Source organism: Protopterus annectens, chromosome 1.part0 (genome assembly GCF_019279795.1).
Source record: "Protopterus annectens isolate FY-2018-M chromosome 1.part0, PAN1.0, whole genome shotgun sequence".
NCBI lineage: Eukaryota > Metazoa > Chordata > Ceratodontiformes > Protopteridae > Protopterus > Protopterus annectens.
The window spans coordinates 618,062,988-618,083,808 of record NC_056725.1 but is presented as its reverse complement, the minus strand read 5'-3'; the positions used below and the strand labels follow the sequence as shown (position 1 = coordinate 618,083,808).

The 20,821-nt window shown below is 41.9% G+C and overlaps 1 protein-coding gene across 3 annotated transcripts in view; it reads right to left on the bottom strand.

The window, feature by feature from the left end:
- UBR2 (ubiquitin protein ligase E3 component n-recognin 2) overlaps nucleotides 1-20,821 on the bottom strand; it is a 5,196,118-nt gene that overhangs the window by 4,157,107 nt on the left and 1,018,190 nt on the right. For all 3 annotated transcript variants that reach the window (XM_044061864.1, XM_044061881.1, XM_044061872.1), the window contains exon 10: nucleotides 12,097-12,185. In XM_044061864.1, coding sequence (XP_043917799.1) covers nucleotides 12,097-12,185 — 89 coding nt within the window. The remainder of the gene's footprint in view (nucleotides 1-12,096; nucleotides 12,186-20,821) is intronic.

Sequence of the window (20,821 nt, the reverse complement as noted above, 5' to 3'; positions counted from 1 at the left end):
CTAATCTAGGCCTTCTTTTTTGGAGAATGTTCCCCTGCACCCCAGTGGCAGGAGTATACAGTTAGAACTTGCCTGATTGAAGACTACAGGAACAGGGCTCAGTTTTGAGATTTTTTTACTAGTTAATTGGGTAATTTGTTTAAAAGCCTTTTCTGATTGCTTAGTCATCTAAAGCTGTTTTAAGTGTATGTTTACTGTTTGTAGGCATTTAAAGCTGTTTTAAGTGTATTTTTACTGTTTTTGCCTTATCTTTTCAAAAAAATGTTCCTTGTTTCCCACCTTTCTAAGCTAGTATAGTCCAGTTTTCAGGCTAGTGCTGAATTCAGGGCGGTCACAATTTTCTGAGTTGCCCATACCTTACTTGGATAGAGGGGGATTTCTCTGTTCACCTATTAGAGAAGGCGCTTTAAGCAGCCATCTGTCCCTGGAGGAGTAGTTCCAGCTCAGAAGTTAGTAGTTTGTGGGCCATTTTGGGCCAATTTCTATCTCTTTCATTTCCCTGCTGTAAAAGTCACGTTGGCACGGTTTTGCATGTTCGGGCAGTGCCGGTTAGCTAGGGCTAAACTTATCCCGGCTCCAAAAAGTCTCTTCTTCAGTTTTTCCCTTGAAAGCAGTCTAACTCTCAACCTAAGCACTTAAAAAGCATCCTACAGTCCAGCACTTGCTCAGACCTAATAGCAAGCACTAATATACCCCAACACTTGATTGCCCAGCAGGGCAAGGCTCATTAATCACCCCTCACCAACAAAGCGACAAAGCAGCTCACCCTACTATTCAGGCATGACCAAAGGGCAATTTCGGGTATACTCTCCAGTTCAGCTGGTGAACCTGGGTATCCTGAGGCAATGTTACAACTGCCTCGTGTACACAGACAACCCTCTCCTCCTACCACAAAACATTAACATATGTGAGAGATGCAATTATATAGCTAAATTGGAGGCTAAGCTCTCTCCACCCAAGACTGGAACAAGCAGTCATGAGGCGAAGGTTAACACTTGCACCACACATCCAGCCTCACATAGACATACTAAACCAGCACTGGAAAAAAATACACATAAATGCACAAAATCATACTCAGAAGCTCTAAATAAAAACCTGCAAAAGCATCACAGACCTGCAAAGCAGACACCCAAAAAACCTGCACCTCCAGTCACAAACCAGACAACACATAAAACACAGTGTGCCGCACAATCATAGCCATTAAGGCGAAATAACATACCTAACACACTAGTAATAGGCGACTCTATAGTCAGGCACAGTGACGTCCCACTCACTAGACTGGACAAGGAGAAGGTTACTGTTAGCTGCCTGTCGGAAGCCAGAATCCGCCACATAACACAAGCACTCAGGACACTGCAGAACAAGTACAAATATGACTCTGTCATTGTTCATGTTGGTGTGAATGACCTGAGATGTACCTCCCTGGACTACATGAAAAGAGACATGGAAGAGTTCTCTGATCATGTAGCCCAGGCGGGTATGACCCTGACCCCGAGTAGCATCCTGCCCTCACAAAGAATGATATCGCAGTATAAAGAAAAAAATGATCAATTTCAACAATTGGCTAAGCTTCTGGTGTCATTCAAAGGGGATCCAGTGTCTGTCAGCCTGGAACAACATGCTCGACAGGCCTCGTTGCTTTGCAAGAGACGGCTTCCCCCTGTCACCCCTAGGCTTTCGAATACTGGCCAAGGCTCATGCTGCCCCCACAGTTTCTTTTTTAGGCAAGGCTCAAAAGTCAAACCCACCTCCGTAAACAGCACAAATAAAAAAAAGAGGGTTATGCTGCTCAACGCCAGGAGTTTAAATCTCAAAATGCATGCGTTCGAAGCACTCCTCAGTATGGAGAACATTGACATTTGTGTAGTAACTGAAACCTTGTTTAAGGCTCCACAGAGCACCCCAGCACTACCGGGGCTACAACTCATACCACATATTTCGGCCACAGAACATGGACTGAAACACAAAAGGAGGGGGTGTATCCATATTTATCAAGGATACCTACACCTCCAGGTTAGTGGCGCAGCATGATACCTCCGAGATCATCCATGTGCAACTAACGTAAGACAAATCTGCAATGCAAATTGTGGCCTGCTACAGATCACCCTCCATGACCCAGAACCATCACTCCGCCTTTCTGGAGGCACTGGAAAATCTGAAGGTCCTACTACTGAACACCCATTAACTGGGAAAACAAATCAAGTCCAAACTCCCAGGTCCAGCGCTTCCTGGAATTTATCAACTCAAATGCCCTGGATCAGCTGGTAAACTCCCCTACCAGAGGTGAAAACATAGTGGACCTGGTCATCACCAACATGGGCAACAGGTGTTTCATACCAGAGGTCAATCCATCACTGGTTAGATCAGACCACAAACTAATCACTCTGTATGTCCACACCCCACAACCACCCCCAACTAAGGAAACCACAGTAAAAAACTTTTCTAAAGCAAACTTCACCTTTCTTAAGACAGAGGTGGTAAGTTTTACAGCCCCAACGCTAAAGGATAACACTGCCCAAGATGCAGAAACCTTTACAAATGCATTCTATGAGCACATACAAGGATGCATGGATCGTGCCATCCCTAGCAAAACCAAGACTCACTCCCCTAAGAGAAGGAAACCAGTCTGGTGGACCCTTGCCATAAACAGGCTATACAATAGAAGGAGGAGGAAACTAGTTCAGAAAAAAAGCAAATCCCAAGAAGGAAAGACATCCCTGATCAGTATCAGTAAGAAACTAAGGTCCCTCATAAAATCCTCCAAGGCTAACTTCGAAAGAAAAATAACCAAGGATTCAAAAGATAACCACAAAGCCTTCTTTAGCTATGTCAACAATCTAAGTGGCAACTCGCAGATATGCTCTGAGCTACTGCAAAATAGCACAAAATATACTGAACCCACTGATATTGCCAACATCCTGGCAGATAGATTCAGTGCAAACTTCACCCCCCTCTCACCCCCAAAAGGGCCCACAACAATACCTGAAAAGTGTAGTGTCCCAGAAATCACAGACGCACAGGTGAAAACAGCCCTTTCAAAAGCCAAAAGCACAGCATCAATGGGGCCAGATGGTGTCCCAGGCTGCATCTCCCACGAACTATAGAACAAACTAACCCCCCACCTAAACACACTGTTCAACCTCAGCCTCTCCACAGGCTACGTGCCCATAGAATGACGCACAGCAATGGTTATTCCATTCCACAAAGGAGGGGCCACAACTGACCTTGGTAACTATCGCCCCATAAGCCTGACTAGCCTGGTCTGCAAGGCTATGGAGCGGATCATCGTGGAACTCATTAACAAAGACATGAGGAACCTCCAAATACTTGACCCCGACCCAGTTCGGCTTTAAGGGCAGATCATGCCTACTAAACCTGGTTGACTTCTTTGAGACAGTCACCAAGGCCATAGATGAGGGGAAGGTAGTTAACACAGCATACATTGACCTCGCCAAGGCTTTTGACACCATTCCCCACTCTGGAATTATAGAAAAACTCACCAGCCTAAACATAAACCCCTACGTTACGAGATGGGTTGCCAACTGGCTTACAGACAGAACTCACAAGGTAAGAATAGCGGGCTCCAGGTCAGACTCTAAACCAGTCACAAGTGGTGTCTCACAAGGCTCGGTCCTGGGACCCCTACTGTTCGGCATATACTCCTCAGAAGTAGAGGCAAACACAGGAGGACTATGGCTAACCAAGTTCGCCGATGACTGCAAACTGGGAGCCATAATTGACTCTCCGACTGACACAGACATTCTCCAAAAGGGCCTTACTGAGACGGACACCTGGTGTCAAAGTCATGGTCTGAAGTTAAATGCCAAAAAATACATAGTCATCCCGTTTGGGAAAAACAAAATACCCATGAACTACCACATAGGTGGCAGCCCCCTTAATACAAAAGAGGTAATAAGAGATCTGGGGACCCAGGCAGATAGTAATCTCTCCTTTGACAATTATATTGCCAAAGTAGTTAGGAAATCTTTCTATGTAGCCCATCTAATTACTAAAGGGTTTGCATCTAGAAATAAAAAGGTTATAGTACTCCTCTACTTGTCACTCATCAGACCCATCATAGAGTACAATGCCCCGTTTGGGTTGTACCTCACAAGGCACTTCCAACAGCTGGAAAGACCAGAAAAGTACCTCACCAAGAGGATTACTGGTCTCAAACACATGTCCTATGCAGCCCGACTGGAAAAACTCCAGCTGTACTCAGTGGCATATCGCTTACTCAGAAGTGATCTCTGCCTGACTTACAACGCCATGTCCAACTCAGAATTGATGGACATGCTCCACCTAAAGAAATCCAAGTCACTGTGAGCCACTCGCTCTTGTGAGCTAAACCTTGCCACAATAAATAGAACATGCTGGAGGGATAGATTCCTGTCACAGAGAATTCCCCATGCTTCGGAACAAAATTCCTAACTACATTAGGCAGAGCCCCTCACTAACACTCTTCAAGAGAAAAGAGAAAAATACACCCCTGGAATCACTTCATTGGCTCTTCTTGACAGAGGCTCAGTTAATTAATCAATGGGGCGGCGAAAGCTGACACTGGCTAGGCTTATAAATGCCATCGGGCAGATAGCCTAGTACCTACCTATGGTGTGGCAGTAAGGATATGGGGAAAAGACTAACAAAAGCAGATACAAAACCTGAGAAAAATGGAAGCTTTGTTATATGGATATGGATAGTAAGATACAAGCAGTTAAAATGTTTTTGTCACATTAGTCTTATACACAGGTCAGACATATTTTTATCAACCATAGGAAAAGTTGGAGATAGCAATTAATTAAGTGCTGAAGGACTTCATTCAGGAGGGGAAGAGGGCAAAAGTCAAGTGGGATAAACTGACTCTTCCAACAGAACAGGACAGATTAGGATTACCCAATTTGAAGGGGTATTTCAGTGCTACACAATTAAGGTTCCTATACATAGCACAAGCAGAAAACTATAATTCAAAGTGGAAAGGGATGGTGACTATGAATCTGGGGGAAGCTCAAGAAACAAGGAAAGACTGGGCTTTTGGATGCAGGCCTTTAAGGAGAATAACAATTATCATAGAGAATATTACATCTCTCAAGTAGCAGAAAGTGTCCTAGGAATTAGGCCAACACGGGAATGGAGAAAATAGATTCTGCCAATAGGGATGACTGCAATTAGGGATACAGACAATAGGGGGCTGGAATTTATTGGCAAAGGAACCAAGGTATTGGTAACAAATAACTAGAGAGGGGAAAATGATAAAATGGGAAGATGCCAAGAATTTATTTGGACTGCAGGTTAGAGATTGCCTTCCCTACCAAGGATTGATATTAGAGTACAGGAAAAGAGAAAAAAAACAGGGGGATCCTAAATGAAAGACCAGCACTGGTAGAGTTTTTAGTAAAATTTAGAAAAAAAAAAAAGTCACCAGATCAAAAAACCTGCTATTAAAAAAGGAGTAATTAGTACAGGATATAAAAAATTGCATGACAACTATAAGAATCAATCAGAGGAGGTTAGGAATCACTGGGAAGAGAGACTGGATAAGCAATTCACAAAGAAACAATTAGAGGATATATGTATGTCTCCCAAATATGCAACAAATCTAGAAGAATTTAGAATGTTTGCTTGGAAGTGTTTACATAGATATTTTTATACCCCAAGTACACTCTGGAGAATTTTTCATCAGGTAGACAGCAAATGTTGGAGGTGTGATGGTGAAGAACGAAGTAATTGGGAACATTTTCTGGGAGTGCAGTGAATTGGCAGACTAGAAGGATTCCCCTGTGGGATGCACTGTCGGAGATGCTGGGTGGGCAGATGATTTTTTGAACTATGATACAGAATCCGAATTGCCTAGACATGGTAAGGCCTTGCTGTGTCTAATTATGGTGGCTGCCAAAAAAGCAATTACTAGAAAATGGAAAGTAAAATATACACCAACTATTCTAGAAATAGTGAATATAGTTAGAGATAATACAACTTGAACAGAGATCTTTAGAAAAGGGTAGGAGCAAACTACATAGGAAAAAAACAGGAATTGTGGAAACAATACATAGAGGAGGAATGAGGTTTAAAAGAAGGCAGGGCTTAAATGAGACATGTAACATTGTTTAAGTCATGTATAATGTATGCAACTGGGAATGTGCCAGTATGGTTTGTGATGTAAAATGCTTGCAGCTAGGATTGTGTCAGTGTGGTTTTGTTTTCATTTGTATAAATATATGACTGCCTATATCATAAGCGAGAGTTTAATAAACATATTTCTTGTTTAAGAAAAAAGGCAGGAAGTGAATAATTCATGTAATGCTGCTTAGGATATATGACATATAGCAATATATATGAAATATAATGTTTGTAAATATGAACTTAATAAAGTTTGATTACTCAAATGTTAATTTGCCTATATCACAAGTGATAATGCAGTAAAGGTGTTTTAAAAAAAGTCAGTCATCTTAAAGAAAAATAAGATGTAATGGAGTTTAAATGGAAAAAAAATGTTAATATGGTTGGTTTTCTTTACTACTGATGTATGTTTGCCTATGTCTTAAATGGTATTTTAATAAAATGTTTTTAAAAATAATTAACAGTTGATGGAATTTATCTGAGAGAGAAATAAGGTAATAACCTGATTTGAAGAGATATTTTAGAGAAATAGAGTTTAGGTGCATATACATAACACAAGCAGAAGGTTATAATTCAAAATGGAGAGGAATGATGATGAAACAGGTAAGTATGTTAAAGAAATAGAGAGCTGGATTTTGGATGTATATCCTTAAGGAAAATACCACCACTACACTGCTTGAAAGTGCAGTTCCTATTATACCCAGGTGAAGGTGACAGGAAAAACTCATTGTATTAAATTCTTCCTTAAACCAAATTTTCACACATTTTCAGGTGGAGGTCCAAAAAGAACTCCTTGTACACAGGAAGAGCCAGTAGCTCTGCCTTGACTGGTCAGCCATGAACGTCTGCGAATGAATGAGTCAATGGCAGCTGCTCTGCATGACATATCTAGTACATCATACCCACATTTTAAGGAGTGTCTGGAAACCTGTGAGACTGCTCTAGCTATCTTTTGAATTTCCTTCAACAAGGCTTTGTTAGTAACAGTCTGGCCTAAGTAATAATTTGGTCTTAAAGGGATTCCAAGTACTTTAAAATGTTGAACTGGTAATTAACTGCCCTGGAGAGAAAAGGTAGATTAGCTATACGACTTGTCAAACATGTCTAAAAGTCTGTTTTCCCTGTTATTACACAAGGGATGTCTAGTTGCACCCTTTGGCATCCCTTTAGTGGATTCAGTGGAAACTGCTCAGGGATCTGCTTTAAGGTTGCTGTAAAGGTGCTTGTGTGAATCAAGCACTCAGTAAAAACAGTCAGGCTTTCTGGTAGCAGGGACTCTGGGTATAAAGATAACTTCAAAAACTTAAAGCACCAAATGCACTAGGGCGATAACCAGAGATCTGCATGAAGGTAAACAGAGTAATTCCCAATTGTAAGCCTTGGCTTTAGGATTGTTAGTTTCCCCAGTGGAAAGCCTCCATTGTATGATGGGTATCCTGAAAGAGAGACCCTCTGGGGGAGAAGCAGATGACATGGTATCAGAGTCTTGAGTCCGGATTAGGTGGGGTTAGAAGATTCGCAGAGCAGGATAATTCCTCTTTGTCCTCACAGCTTGTGGATTGTCAATCTTCTTGAAAGGCCACCTTCCTTAACCCTCCTTTATGGGAAGGCTTCAGGGGTACTAGCTGGAGTGTGATTAGGTTTCCTAGATTTCGTTAAGGCCATAAACTCCTGGGCAATTTTCAAGATGTCTTGGGTTTTGGTTTGAGCTGAAGTGAGACAGGGCTGAGGAGACGAAAAAAGATGGTTATTCTTTTTGGTTTGGACATCCATTTTGTCAAAATAACCAGAAGAAGCAGTCTGTCACCTAATAACGACAACCTGGGTTTTCAAGGCTGAGGAAAGTAAGGCAGTCCCCCTAATATCCAAAACATGAATGTCAGAAGCTGGGGCCTGCAGCGCAACCTCAAACTGATGATGTAATGGATGAAGCAAGCAACAGGCCTGGAACCACAGCATCCTCCCCAGTGGCTGAACCAGAGAGTTCGGCCCTAGGACTTATCGGACCATGGGGCTGCAAAGGCATCTCATTTGAGTCATCGGTATACTTGGTGGCATGTTATCAAGACATCAGTTGCATCTTCAGCATCTTTTCTTTGTATTTTTCACCTTTGCATTTTTTCAGATTAATGTTGGCAGAAGCTGGGGATTGCTAAGATACAGAGGGAAGAAAAACTGAGGACTTCATATTAGTGGGTAGGACTTTAGTTATGTATTTAGAGAGTCTTTGCTCAGAATTTAGCACTATCAGAACAACTAAGAATGCTGTGTTGAAGCCTCATACTGAACGGACACAACTGAAAATCTTTATGTGGGATTTGCTGCCTACACTTTAATTGTTAGCCCTTTCACACATTAATTTAAAAGAGGAAAATCCCCAAAAGGGTGCTTATCTGATAGGAGGAGAGAAGAAACTCCAGAAAAAATGAGCCAACCAACAGTTGTGAGTGTACTATGCACACAGTGCAGAGCATTAGACTGCATGGCTAGGAAGAACTGAAGATGGCAATACGGATGACCTTCTTATCCACTGATGTGTATTTATCTGTCCTTGGATGTCCACTGGCTAAAGAGGATGTAAAGAACCAGATGCAGGCTTCTGTATGCCAGGAAGATCAAGAATCAGTACTGCAACAGTGACTACAAATATCATCATATATTTGGAGTGTGTAATGAGCTGTCAGATAAAAATTTCCTACAGAGTACTCATCAGAAATATTGGGAGAGCAAATAGCTGTAACTAAGGATTGCTAAGACACAGGATCTAAATTGCCCTAGAGATACTAAGGCCTTATTAAGTTTTATTTCATTAGCTAACAAAAAGCAGTTACTAGAAAATGAAAATCGAAGTCTAATCCAACGAGTAGAAAAACTGAAAGAAGTAAGGAAGTGAATGAAAAAGTGACAGTAAAGAGATGTAATGTATAAATAGGTATTTGTTCACATTTAGGAATACAAATCTAAATGTTAGATCCATCAAACATGGACCTAACTGTTAGACCGCTAGGGTAAATTATGTCAAAACAGTTTGCTTCCAGAAAAATTGAACTGGTCTGATGAAATGTTTCTCAAGTAAAAAGAGGTAAATTGTAAACACAGAAAAACATTTATAGGATCATAGGTGTTCACCAGGCTAACGACCACAAAGGCCTTTTTAAACATAGCCATGCATCTCATATTTTTGACAAGTTCCGGTACTCTTGATAAGTGTAAGCAAGGGCTTGGAAGATGAAACATTTACAAGCAGGGACATGGGAGATGAACATTTACAGGCTGCCTGTGTCCATTACAGACTTAGGTGCCAAGCCAGGGATGAATTTCCTTCTCCCCATTCAATTGTCTAAGTTACACCTGAATTGGGTTAGGAAGGGAACTATGCTTCACATGGATGGGGACCCTGTTCCAGAGAAGGGGAAGTCTCTGGGATACATACCTCTCTCTCCAGCAGGTCCTATTTATATCACAGGCAAGGTTTAAGTCTTTACAATGGGCAATTCTGGTGCTAATTGTTTTGCAAACATGGAGGAGGACCATGAGAGTGGGGTCTGACAATGCCTTGTATTAGAGGCATAGATCTCCCCTCAACAGCCTGTAGGAGATAGAATACAGGAATAGGGCCTTGAGGTGGTCTGCATAGGACATGTTACTTACACTCTGTATTCTTTTAGTGGGGAATCTCAGTTGACGTTCCAGTTGTTGGATAAGCCTGGTTAGGTACATACCAAAGGGGGCACTGTACTCAATGACAGGTCTGATGAATGCCAAATACAGTGGAACAATGACTTCCTTTGCCCTAGATGCCATATCTTTGTTTATAAGTAAACAACATAGAATGATTTCTTCACTGCAGTATACATGTGATGGTCAAAGACTAGACTACTGTCTGTGTGCGTCTCCAACTCCTTGACTTCTGGGCCTGTTCTTTAGGTTGTGCTGTCAATACGATAGTTACCAGGGATGAATGACTTCCCAAAGGCTATTATGCACTTCTTGGCATTCAGTTTTAGTCCATTGCTCTGACACCAGTTGTTTGTCTGTGTCAGCCCCTCCTGGAGAATATTTGTGTCAATGGGGGATTTAATGACCACTCCTAATTTGCAATCATCTGCAAATTTAGTCAGTCAGAGGCCATCAACATTTGCTTTGACTTTAGAGAAGTAAATGCCAAAAAGGAATGGTCCAAGGACCAATCCTTCAGAGACTCTGCTTGTGACTGGCCTCTTTGTAGAGGTGGACTCCCCAATTCTAACTTACTGGGTCCTGTCTATGAGCCAGCTAGCTACCCACCGGTTGACAAAGGTTTGTACCTAACCTCTTAAGTTTGTCAACAAAGCCCAAGTGGGGTATTGTGTCAAATGCCTTGGTCAGGTCAAGGTAGGTTGTGTGAAGCATTTTGCCTTCATCCATTGGTTTGGTGACCTTCTCAAACAAGTCCACCAGACTGAGTAGGCATGACCTGCATTTGATAAAATCAAACTGGGTTGGGTCCAGTAGCTAGAGACTTCCTATGTCATTACTGATCATTTCCACGATAATTCTTCCCATGGCTTTGCATATGAGGCTAGTGAGATTTACGATTCTGTAGTTCACAGGGTCTGTAGATGGCCCACCTTTGTGTGGAAGGATGACTGCTGCTCTTCTCCATTCATGAGGCAAGAAGCCTGTTTGGAAGCTATAGTTAAACAGTGATTCCAGAGGGCCTGACAGGTCATGTTTCATAATATTTAGAAGGCATCTTAGGATACTGTCTGGTCCCAATGATGCAGGTTCTTGCCCTTAGAGGTAGCATTAAGAACCTGTTCGCTTGTGATAGTGTGGGGGGGGGGGTTTATACTCGATGGCATTTCCCGAAGGAATGTTGAAGGGGAGAAGGGTAAAACTGGAGCTGAATTTGTCAGCCAGTACTTCTGTTGCATCTCCTGGCTTAGTATAGGTGGCTCCATTAACAATGGACTCTGCACACAATTGTGTAGTGCCTTTGAGGTTGCAGACATAGCTAATGAATGCCTTATGGTTGTCCTCTGTCTGGGAGGCCAAATTTGGCTTTTGTAGACTTTAGCTTGATGAGAATGCTTTTATCCTGGTAGGTGCTGCAAATCCTAATTCTTCCAGGATTTTCTTCCTTCTGTTATACAGCCTACTGATGTTGCGATTTCACTAGGGTGGCTTGTTTTATGAGTTAGTTCTGTACTTCTTCCTATTGGGTACAGCTGCCTTTATGCAGCAATTAACATGTTTGTATTGTGTTTCTATGAACAGTTCAGTGTAGGCAGCAGTGTTTTTAGGGTTTATAGGGGGTTGAAATTATGCCAGGTTATCACTTAATAGGAGGGAAGTTAGCGTTAGAGTAGTTCTTGAATATTCCAGAGTTAACTGGGGTTCCATGTTTTATTCTTACTTCAAAGGAGACCATTTTGTGGTCTGACCTTACCACAGAAGACATCACACTAGGGGGTGTGGAGCACTCTCTCACATTAGCGAGGACCAGAGGCAGTATGGTTGCATCCCTGGTTGGTGTACTGACCATCTGGTCCAGGAAGTTTATGTTTATAAAATCCAGGAATTTGTCTGCCGGTACGTTTGACTTTATATAGGATTCAAAGTTAATAGTAGGGTAAAGTCGCCCATGAATGTGGTATTGGGTTGGATGGTGAATATTTCCAGTGGTTTCCTGGGTCACAGAAGGGGACCTATAGCTTGCAAGGAAGTGATACTGGATTTGGCTTATGGTAATTTGAACATGGAGAAACTCAAGTGCATTGTTTGTTTTGACAATCCTTGAGATACATATATATTTTGATGTAAATCGGGATACCTCCACATTTAGCCCTTTTCTGTATAGTAGCTGGTCTAAATGTGTGGATGGCATTATAACCTTGCAATTTCAGTTCACTCCACATAAACTGGCACAAAAATGAATCTAGAATAAAGGCATATAAAAGTGATTACAAAATAAATAAATGTAATTTTTATACTTACTTCTGTAAAACGGACAGCAAAAAGCTTCTTGTACTTCATGTCCATGAGAAGACTACTCATGAACAGCTGATGATACACATTTCTTGCACCTGTTTAGAAGAAATTAGATATAGAAGCACTTCCAAAAGAAATGAACATAAAACAAATGCTGCTTCAAAAACAACTTACCTAATGTGCGAATAAGCAAAATAAAGCTGATTAACAATAGTCAACAAAATTTGCACAAATGATATGTAACTACAGAACCTGCACTCAAGCATTTCAACCATTTTCAATACAAACTAACAATTTTAACAATTCAGGAGTGTGGAAAGTAAGATAAGTCTTTTTTAATGAAATCCTGAGCCCTCCTTGTACATCTAACCTGTCATAAACATCTAACACATGCAGACAGCATTATCCAGCTCTTTGAAAGAAAATAGCAGCTGAATGGATTTGAGTGGGGGAAAGAAAATGATGTACTCAGCATAATGACCGATCTTCATGATCCATGTGATTAGTCACTGCAGGCTGCACTGATGCAGCATAGCAGCATATCCAGGCTTTCACAAAAGCTCAAGTTCCTCCCCTGTTGCCAGACTTAGTAACTACCCTTGGGACATCAGAAGGAATCTGACACACCTACTTGCTAACACACTAGACTGACAATGGATTTAAATTGCAGTAAATAAATCAATATGAGTTAACTGACCATTTCCACAGTATCATGTCATCAACAGACAGTAGGGTCCAATTCTCCCTTGTTTGTTGATGTACTGTATTGGTGACACATTGAGTGCACTGCAATACAATCTAGGGAAAGCTGGTTCTGAACAACCTGCAGGACCAGAGGCATCACTCATGATGTTTACATTCAAAGAGGGATCCTGCCGAGTCCACCCTCCTTTGGACCATCTACCCCAAATAGTGGTAAGTGGATGTGACATCCTTTGCTGTAGATGGGTGAATGCAGCCATCTCGAGATACATCTGTGACATGCTTTAGATAATCCAATGCCCTGATCCGCGAGGCCTTCCAACCCAGATGATTCCACTGTAGTACTCTCATGTGGAACCTTGCAAATGGTACCAAATGAATGGCTACTGCTATAAGCCCCAGCAACTTCAGTATAGCGGCAGCTGAAAAAGAGATGGATGGTGCAAGAATCAAGTGACTGATAAATGAGTGCATGACTAAATATTATACTTTTTATTGGAAGCTGGACCAATTTCTATATTACATCCAGGTGACAGCCTATGAATATCTGTGACTGCAACTGTTCCACCTGGGACTTCTTAGTGCTGACAAACTCCGAAGGACATACATAGCTGAAGTCAGCAATACCCCTGAAAGATTGAAGAACTCCCTTGAGCTACTGACCATCAGCCAGTCATCCATGTAGGAGTCGATTAATTCTCAACAGTCTCAAGTAAGCTGCCACCATGCCCTCACTGCAATGCATGTGGTGAATGTCCTGGGGTGCTGTGGTGAGACCCAAGAGAAGAGCTCTGAATTGCTAATGATTGGCTTCCACTCAAAAGCTCAAGACAGTACTAATGTGCAAGTAAATTTACCACAACAGTAGATGTTTGAAGAAATCATAATTGCAGTGGCATAAAGTTATGTGGGATGTATCCTGCCAAGAATCAAACATCTGGTCAGTATACAAAAGCTTTTGGGCACCTTCCTCATGCACTGTACGTCTGAAGAAGCGACAGCATGTTGGTGTCAAAATTCAGTACGTTCTTGCCTCTAAATAAGGGAGGCTGAAACAGGAAATAATTAATGTCCAAATTTGTAAACCTATGTCATAGCTGAAACAGGGTGAAGGGGATCCCACCCAAAAACTCAGCAGCTGAGGAAGAAAAGAAAAGGTATACAGGGTGGACATTAGCACTGCAACAATGATCTACTCAAGCATCTACTGCTATGGCAAGCTTTCTCACAACACTGTATTATGTTCATTATTATGTCACTGTTGCAGTAACAAAGATAAAAGAGATGACTGCTAAAGTTTAGCCAGATAGGGAGGTGCATGCACAAGAGCCCAGTAGACCGTAGAGAACAGATATTGCAAGTCCTTTTTCTTGCTCTGGAAAATGAATCAATCTTGCAGTGTTCAGTGAACACTAAAACAGTGCTAAGTACACCCCTGAGCAAAAAGGTCCAGAAGTATCCACAATTCTAGTGGTGTGCCCTAAAATTCAAAGGGGGGTGAGGTTCCATGGGGAGAATAGCAGAAATGAGCAGTCTTGTATAACCATCTGGATTTTCCCTGTTTAGTAACTGGTTGCCCTTTCTCCTTGCCTTCATAAAAAAATATAGAGTCTGCTAGCTTGGAATATTTTGCCTTGCTCAAATAGTACCCGAGGAGTCTACGAACATCCAGTGATGCAATATTCTCTCTCTCCTGCTTTTAGGTTGACGAAGGAAAACAGGAAGGTGAATAGACTGATTCACAGTGAAATTGGATACCACCTTAGACAAAATGAAGGGTTAGTTCTAAGAGCCACTCTTATCTTCATGAAATACAAAAAAGGGCCAAAGAGACATTAGTGCTTGCAATTCAGATACTATTCGAATTAAGGTTAGAGCAATACGCAAAGCTGTAAAAGCTGTACTCCACGAGGAACTTTAGAAAAGAGCTTGCTGAAGGTTCAAATGGAAGTAAAGTTATATTCTCCAAAACAAAATTCAGATTCCATGATGGAGCAACTCGTTCCCTAAATGGTGCAATATACACCATCCCTTTTAATAATGGTTTCACTTGAAAAGAGGAGTAAAGCTGTATACAATGGCAGACAAGCTGAAATTGCTGAAAAATGTACTTTGAAGTGTAAGACAGACTAGAATTGATCAATCCACATTGGTAAAGGAGAACCTGTGGCAGCCCTGCAAGGGATGTTTTTTTTTTCTCTAGTACAGCACCAACTAGAAAATCTTGTTCATTTAGATAAATATGACTTTCTTATTACAGGTTTTCTAGCTGCCTTTAACACCTGTTGCACATCCTCTGTAAATGGGTTCATAACTACCACCCATACAGGTGTAGATTCAGAATGTTATGGTGGATGAGAGAACCCTATTCCTGTGCGAGTACGTCCACTCTAAGAGCAGGTTTCTGGTAACTGTTCCTGGCCTTGTGCTGAGGTCAGAACCACTGCTGTCTGAGCCAAAAGGGAGTTACCATTAAAACCTTGGGCAAGTCTTCCTTTAGCAGAACTATGGGAATCAGGTGAAGTGGGGAAGGGACACACAGGAACACTTCCATCTATGAAAAGAAAAGGAGTGAATTTTCCAGGCGTGTCTTCAAGGAGTCTGTGTACAGAACTTCTGTAAATGTCTGCTATAAAATGGAGGCAAACAGATCTACTTGGGAAGTTCCCTACATGTGGACAATCTCCTGGAAGACCTCTAGGTGTAACATCCATTCACAAAAGTCTGTCCTGGATCGGCTTAGTGATTTATTAACAGTGTTCTGCTCTGATAGGATGTATGCTGCTTGCAGGAAAACAGTGTGCTAAGATGCTAACTTCCAAGCACTCAATGCTATTCTGCACAAGGGGTAAGACCTGCTTCCCCATTTGTTTATGTACTATGTACCATAACGTCTGTAGTATTATCAGTGATCACAAAGTGGTCTTGGATTCCACAGTTAATTGAAGGCTTTTAAAGCTTCTATCAGGGCTAACATTTCTTTGAAGTTAAGTATTTTACTTCCTGAAGTGGGGCTACCATGTCCCCTGAACTTTGATCTCTTTAGAAACCTCTTCCCATACAAAGTCTGAAGTGACTATGGTAACAGACAGAGTTGGAATGGCAGGAGAAAGAGAAGACCTGGGTCAAGCCAATTCTCATTTGCCCACCACAGTTCTTTCTTGACAAATCCAGAAAATGGCACAGAAAAGAACAGCAGATTGAGGTGCAGACTCCAAATTGAAGTGAGGAAAGTACAGTTGTGTAAAATCTTACCATAACAGTAGATAACCTTTCCTTCACTGCTGTAGTTTTCTTAATGTATGGGATTCCTTGCAGTGTAAACTTGCCGTTGGCCAGTATACCAAAGCCTACTGTTGCTGTAAGGTAAGCCAAATGTCACAAATATGCTCCTTGCATAGCATGGACCATAAAGATTACGTTCAGACATACCATCCTCAGAACTGATTGCCCCAGTAGGAACACCAGTCTAAGAAAACCCAGGCGGTAACCAGTGCATTCAGAAAGGAAAAGGGACTAGGGGGAAGAAGGGAGCAAATGAATACTGTAACAGTGAAGGAAAGGACATTTACTGTTAGGTTAAGATTTTACACAACTGTACTATGACTTACATTCACTGTTGCAGTACTCAATGCACGAGAGAGTACCAAAGCTCAAGAAGAAACTTTGGAGGAGCAAGGAGTAGTACAGCCTTCTAAGAAGCCATGAAGAATGGTCCTAGCAAAACCAGCTCTAGCTCTGGAGTTACCATCCAACTTGTAGTGCTTGGAAAAAGTATGCACAGAAGTCCAAGTAGCTGCTTCAAGAACAGAATTAGTATACAAATCCTTGAAAAAAGCACCAGAAGAAACCACAACTCTCGCAGAATAGAATGAGACTTTACAGAATACGGAAGACTCTTACCATGAAAAGTATAAAAAAAAAGAAATGGCGTTTGAGATCCAAGAAGAAATAGTTTGCTTGGATACAGCTAATCCTACAGAACTAGGATGAAAAGAAAAATTACCAGATTTTTTAACAGACAGTCTTATCCAAACAAAATCTGAGTTATCTATGCACATCCAAAGCATGCGGCATCCTCTCACTGTGAAAATGCGGAGAAGGGAAAAAATAGGCAAATGAATAGACCGACAAAGTACAGTTGTGTACACTTACCATAAATGTAGATGTTTGAGTGTATTCACTGTTGCAGTCATTACATTTGGGTAATCTGCTGGCAGGTTGACCTCAGTCGGCCTGAATAACAAAGTCTTGGGTCCTGCGTCGGTTGCTGTCTCCTCTGCCATGACGTCAGGTGTATAAAACATGCAGCCGACACCATTTTATTCAGTTTTTCTTACCCCAGATGTCAGGTGCCTCCCAAATGGGGAGCAAAAAAAAAAAAATATATATATATATATATATATATATATATATATATATATATATATATACACACACACATACACACACATATATAAATAAACAGCAATAAATGAAAATGCACTTTTAGCAACATAAACTTTACCTTTATCTAAAAGCAAATACACCACAAAGGCTTTAGAATATAGAGAAGGAAAGAGAAGTTATAGAAACAGGGGCATGGCGGGTGGGTAACCCGGACTGCAACAGTTAACACACTCTAACATCTACATTTATGGTAAGTGTACACAACTGTACTATGTTCTTCATGTTTCACTGTTGCAATCCTTACATTTGGGTAGAATACCAAAGCTATGGATGGGAGGATGGAACTAAATAGCATTAGGAGTGGCTATAAGGCCCTGCAGAACTGCAGTGGCAAAGCCTGCTCTGGATTTGGAGAACAGAGGCAAATGATAATGCTTTGTGAAGGAATGAACAGAGCTCCAAGTAGCAGCTTCTAGAATGTCTTTGGTTGGAACTCCTCTGAGAAAGGCTGCTGAGGTAGAGGCAGCCCTGGTGGAATGTGACCTGATTCCCTTGGGCACAGGTTTACCATGGTGCAAGTAGCTGAAAAGAATACAGTGGCTTATCCACTTAGAAATAGTCTGCTTTGATATAGCCTTCCCCTCTGATCCTGAAGCAAATGCCACCAGTAGTTGCTCAGACTTTCTTAGAGATTTGGTCCTGTTTAAGTAGAATCTTAGTTGTCTGCGTACGTCCAATGAATGCAGAATCCGCTCCCCCTTGTTCTGTGGATTTGGGTAAAATGTTGGCAGGGGAATTGTTTGGTTAAGAGCCACACCAGATACCACACCTTAGGCATAAAGAAAGGATTGGTCCTGAGGAACACCCTGTCCAGGTAAAATCTAATAAAAGGCTCCACAGCCATGAGAGCCTGTAGTTCTGAAACCCTTCTTGCTGAACTGATTGCCAAGAGGAAAGCTGTTTTCCAAGATAAAAATGTTATATCTGCAGTAGCTGCTGGTTCAAAAGGAGGCAGGGTGAGTTTTTCCAGCACAAAATTGAGGTCCCATGCAGGAGTTGGTGATCTTTTGGGAGGCCTTAAATTTTTGGCCCCTCTAAGATACTGTTTTAGCAGAGGATGAGAAAAGAGGGGAGGCTCCGTGTTGTAATGAGCCGAGATGGCAGAGGCATGGATTTTTATTGAAGAAAAACTTCAAACAGATGGCAGCAAAAACCCAGTTATCTGCAAGAAAAATTCTGCAGGCTTTGGGGTTCATGGCATCCTGCATTCTACTAATTCCATATGCAAGACTGCATACGAGGAAACTTCAGTGGTACCTAAAAAGTTTATGGAGTCAACATTGTCACAAGTCTGGAAACAATGATTTCTCTCATTCCCTGCCTACAACAGTAATTTCTTTGGTGGGCAGAGACATGTCACCAAAACAAGGGACTGTCATTCACTCTACCCCCTGCCACCCAAACCCTAACTACAGATGCATCAGACTATGCTTGGGGGGCTCACCTGGCATGGAGATGCATTCAAGGCATATGGAGCCCAAAACAAATGCATCTGCATATCAACCAGAAAGAGATGCTAGCTGTTCAGAATGCTCTGACAGCCTTCAAGGACTTACTTCATCCAGAACAACTACTGATAAAGACGGACAACACCACGGTTATATGGTACATAAACAAGCAGGGGGGGGGTACACATTCCTACCCCCTTTGCAGACCAGCCATGGCATTGTGGAACACGGCTTTGACTTACTAAGTACATCTTCAAGCTCAATTCCTGCCAGGAAAACAAAATACTCTGGCAGACGACCTAGGCAGAAATCTTATGGACCCGCACGAGTGGAAACTGGATCCACAAATCTTCAGCATGGTAACATAAAAATGGGGGAGCCCAGACATAGATCTATTTGCCTCTCCTCAAAATTATCAACTGGACAAATTCTGCACAAGGACTTATCACAGACAAGCATGGAAAGTGGATGCCCTATCCTTCAGTTGGAAAAACCTATCAGTCTATGCCTTTCCCCCTCTGCCTCTTCTCTCCAAGGTCTTACTAAAGGTCAGACAGGAAAAAACAAAAATGATCCTGATTGCTCCGGACTGGCCTCGCCAGCACTGGTACCCAATTCTAAGGAATATGTCTCAACTCCCTCCTTGGTACTTGCCTCAAATACCTCATTTACTATCTCAGCAGAACAATCAACTTCTACACACTCAGCTCCAAACTCTGAGCCTTGCAGCGTGGCTGATCACTTAATTATTCAAACAACACCTCTAAGTAAATCTGTGATGGATGTCATTTTGGAAGCCAGAAGACCTAGTATTAGAAAATCCTATGCTGATAAATGGAAGAGATTCTGTACTTGGAACCAAGCACAAGGAACAGACACAGCAAATCCAGGCGCTCAAAAGGCTCAAGATACCAATCACAGGGTTCTTGCAGGTCAAAGCAATGGGGTGCCTCCACCTCCAAATCTGGAGGAAACAAAGCAGAACCCTACAGTAAGCAGTCTCCATGACTTCCCTCTACCTTCACCAAGCACTTATCTTTTGGCAGCCCCCTTGGGGGGGAAATTAGCACTTCATGCTCAAAATTGGCAGTTAAATCACCCAGGACAAGTGGGTATTAAAACAGCATCCCAGGAGTACAGATTTCATTTCCATACTTTGCCAATTCCAAACGGTTGGCCAGATCTGCCGCAAAATCAATGGGCAGAGGCTCAGAAACAAGTTACGCCTGGATTTGCCTTGAGAGGCTCTGTGTGACACAGGAAAGAACCATTTTTTAGTAGGCCAGTGCTTACTGAACCTGGGTGGCTGCACTTGTAAGAAATCTTTTACAGTTTGCATAGATTTAGCTTTGTCTTCCATTTTCTTTAAAACCTCTTCTGCCTTATTACCAAACAGAGTATCATGCTGTAAAGGGGCATCCAACAATTTAGCTTTAACATGATCAGGCAGATTTTACTCCTTAAGCTAGGCATGTCTTCTAATCACAGATCCAGTAACTGCGGCCCTGCAAGAGGCCTCCAAGGAATCAAAACCACATTGCAAAGTATGCTTTCCAACCTGTTCTGCTGCATGCAATAATTCCTGTAATTCTTTATTTTCCACACAATCAGAAATCAACATAATTTTCTATATGAATAAGCCCATAACATGCTGTTGATATTTAAGCATATGAAGCTGGCAGTTTAAGGCCCTAACTGCCAAGGTTGCAGACGTATAAACCTTCTTTCCCCATCTATCCAGCGCCCTGGAATCTCTATCAGAGGGGGTAGGATTTTTGGCTGTAGAGGCCTTTACACCTTTGGGACCCTGTGAGATAGTCTCAGGATAAACAGCAGGATTTTTGAATAGAAATTTGTGGGAGTAAGGAACCCTGTAACATCTGTCTGGCTTACTAGGAGCCGGAGGTAGGAAATCAGGAGCCAAGCCTGATTCCGAAAACACAACAATGAAAATGTTCCCTTAAAGTATGCAAGGTTTCTCCAAAAGAATAATTCTCAGGAGGAGATGCAGATGGGATGGATTCTTCTGCATCTGAATCCTCATATGGTGGACTAGAAAATTCCTGATCAGAAGAGGAATCAGAAGAAATGGAAACCTGATCTGAAGATTCATAATCAGTGTCTTGCTTAGG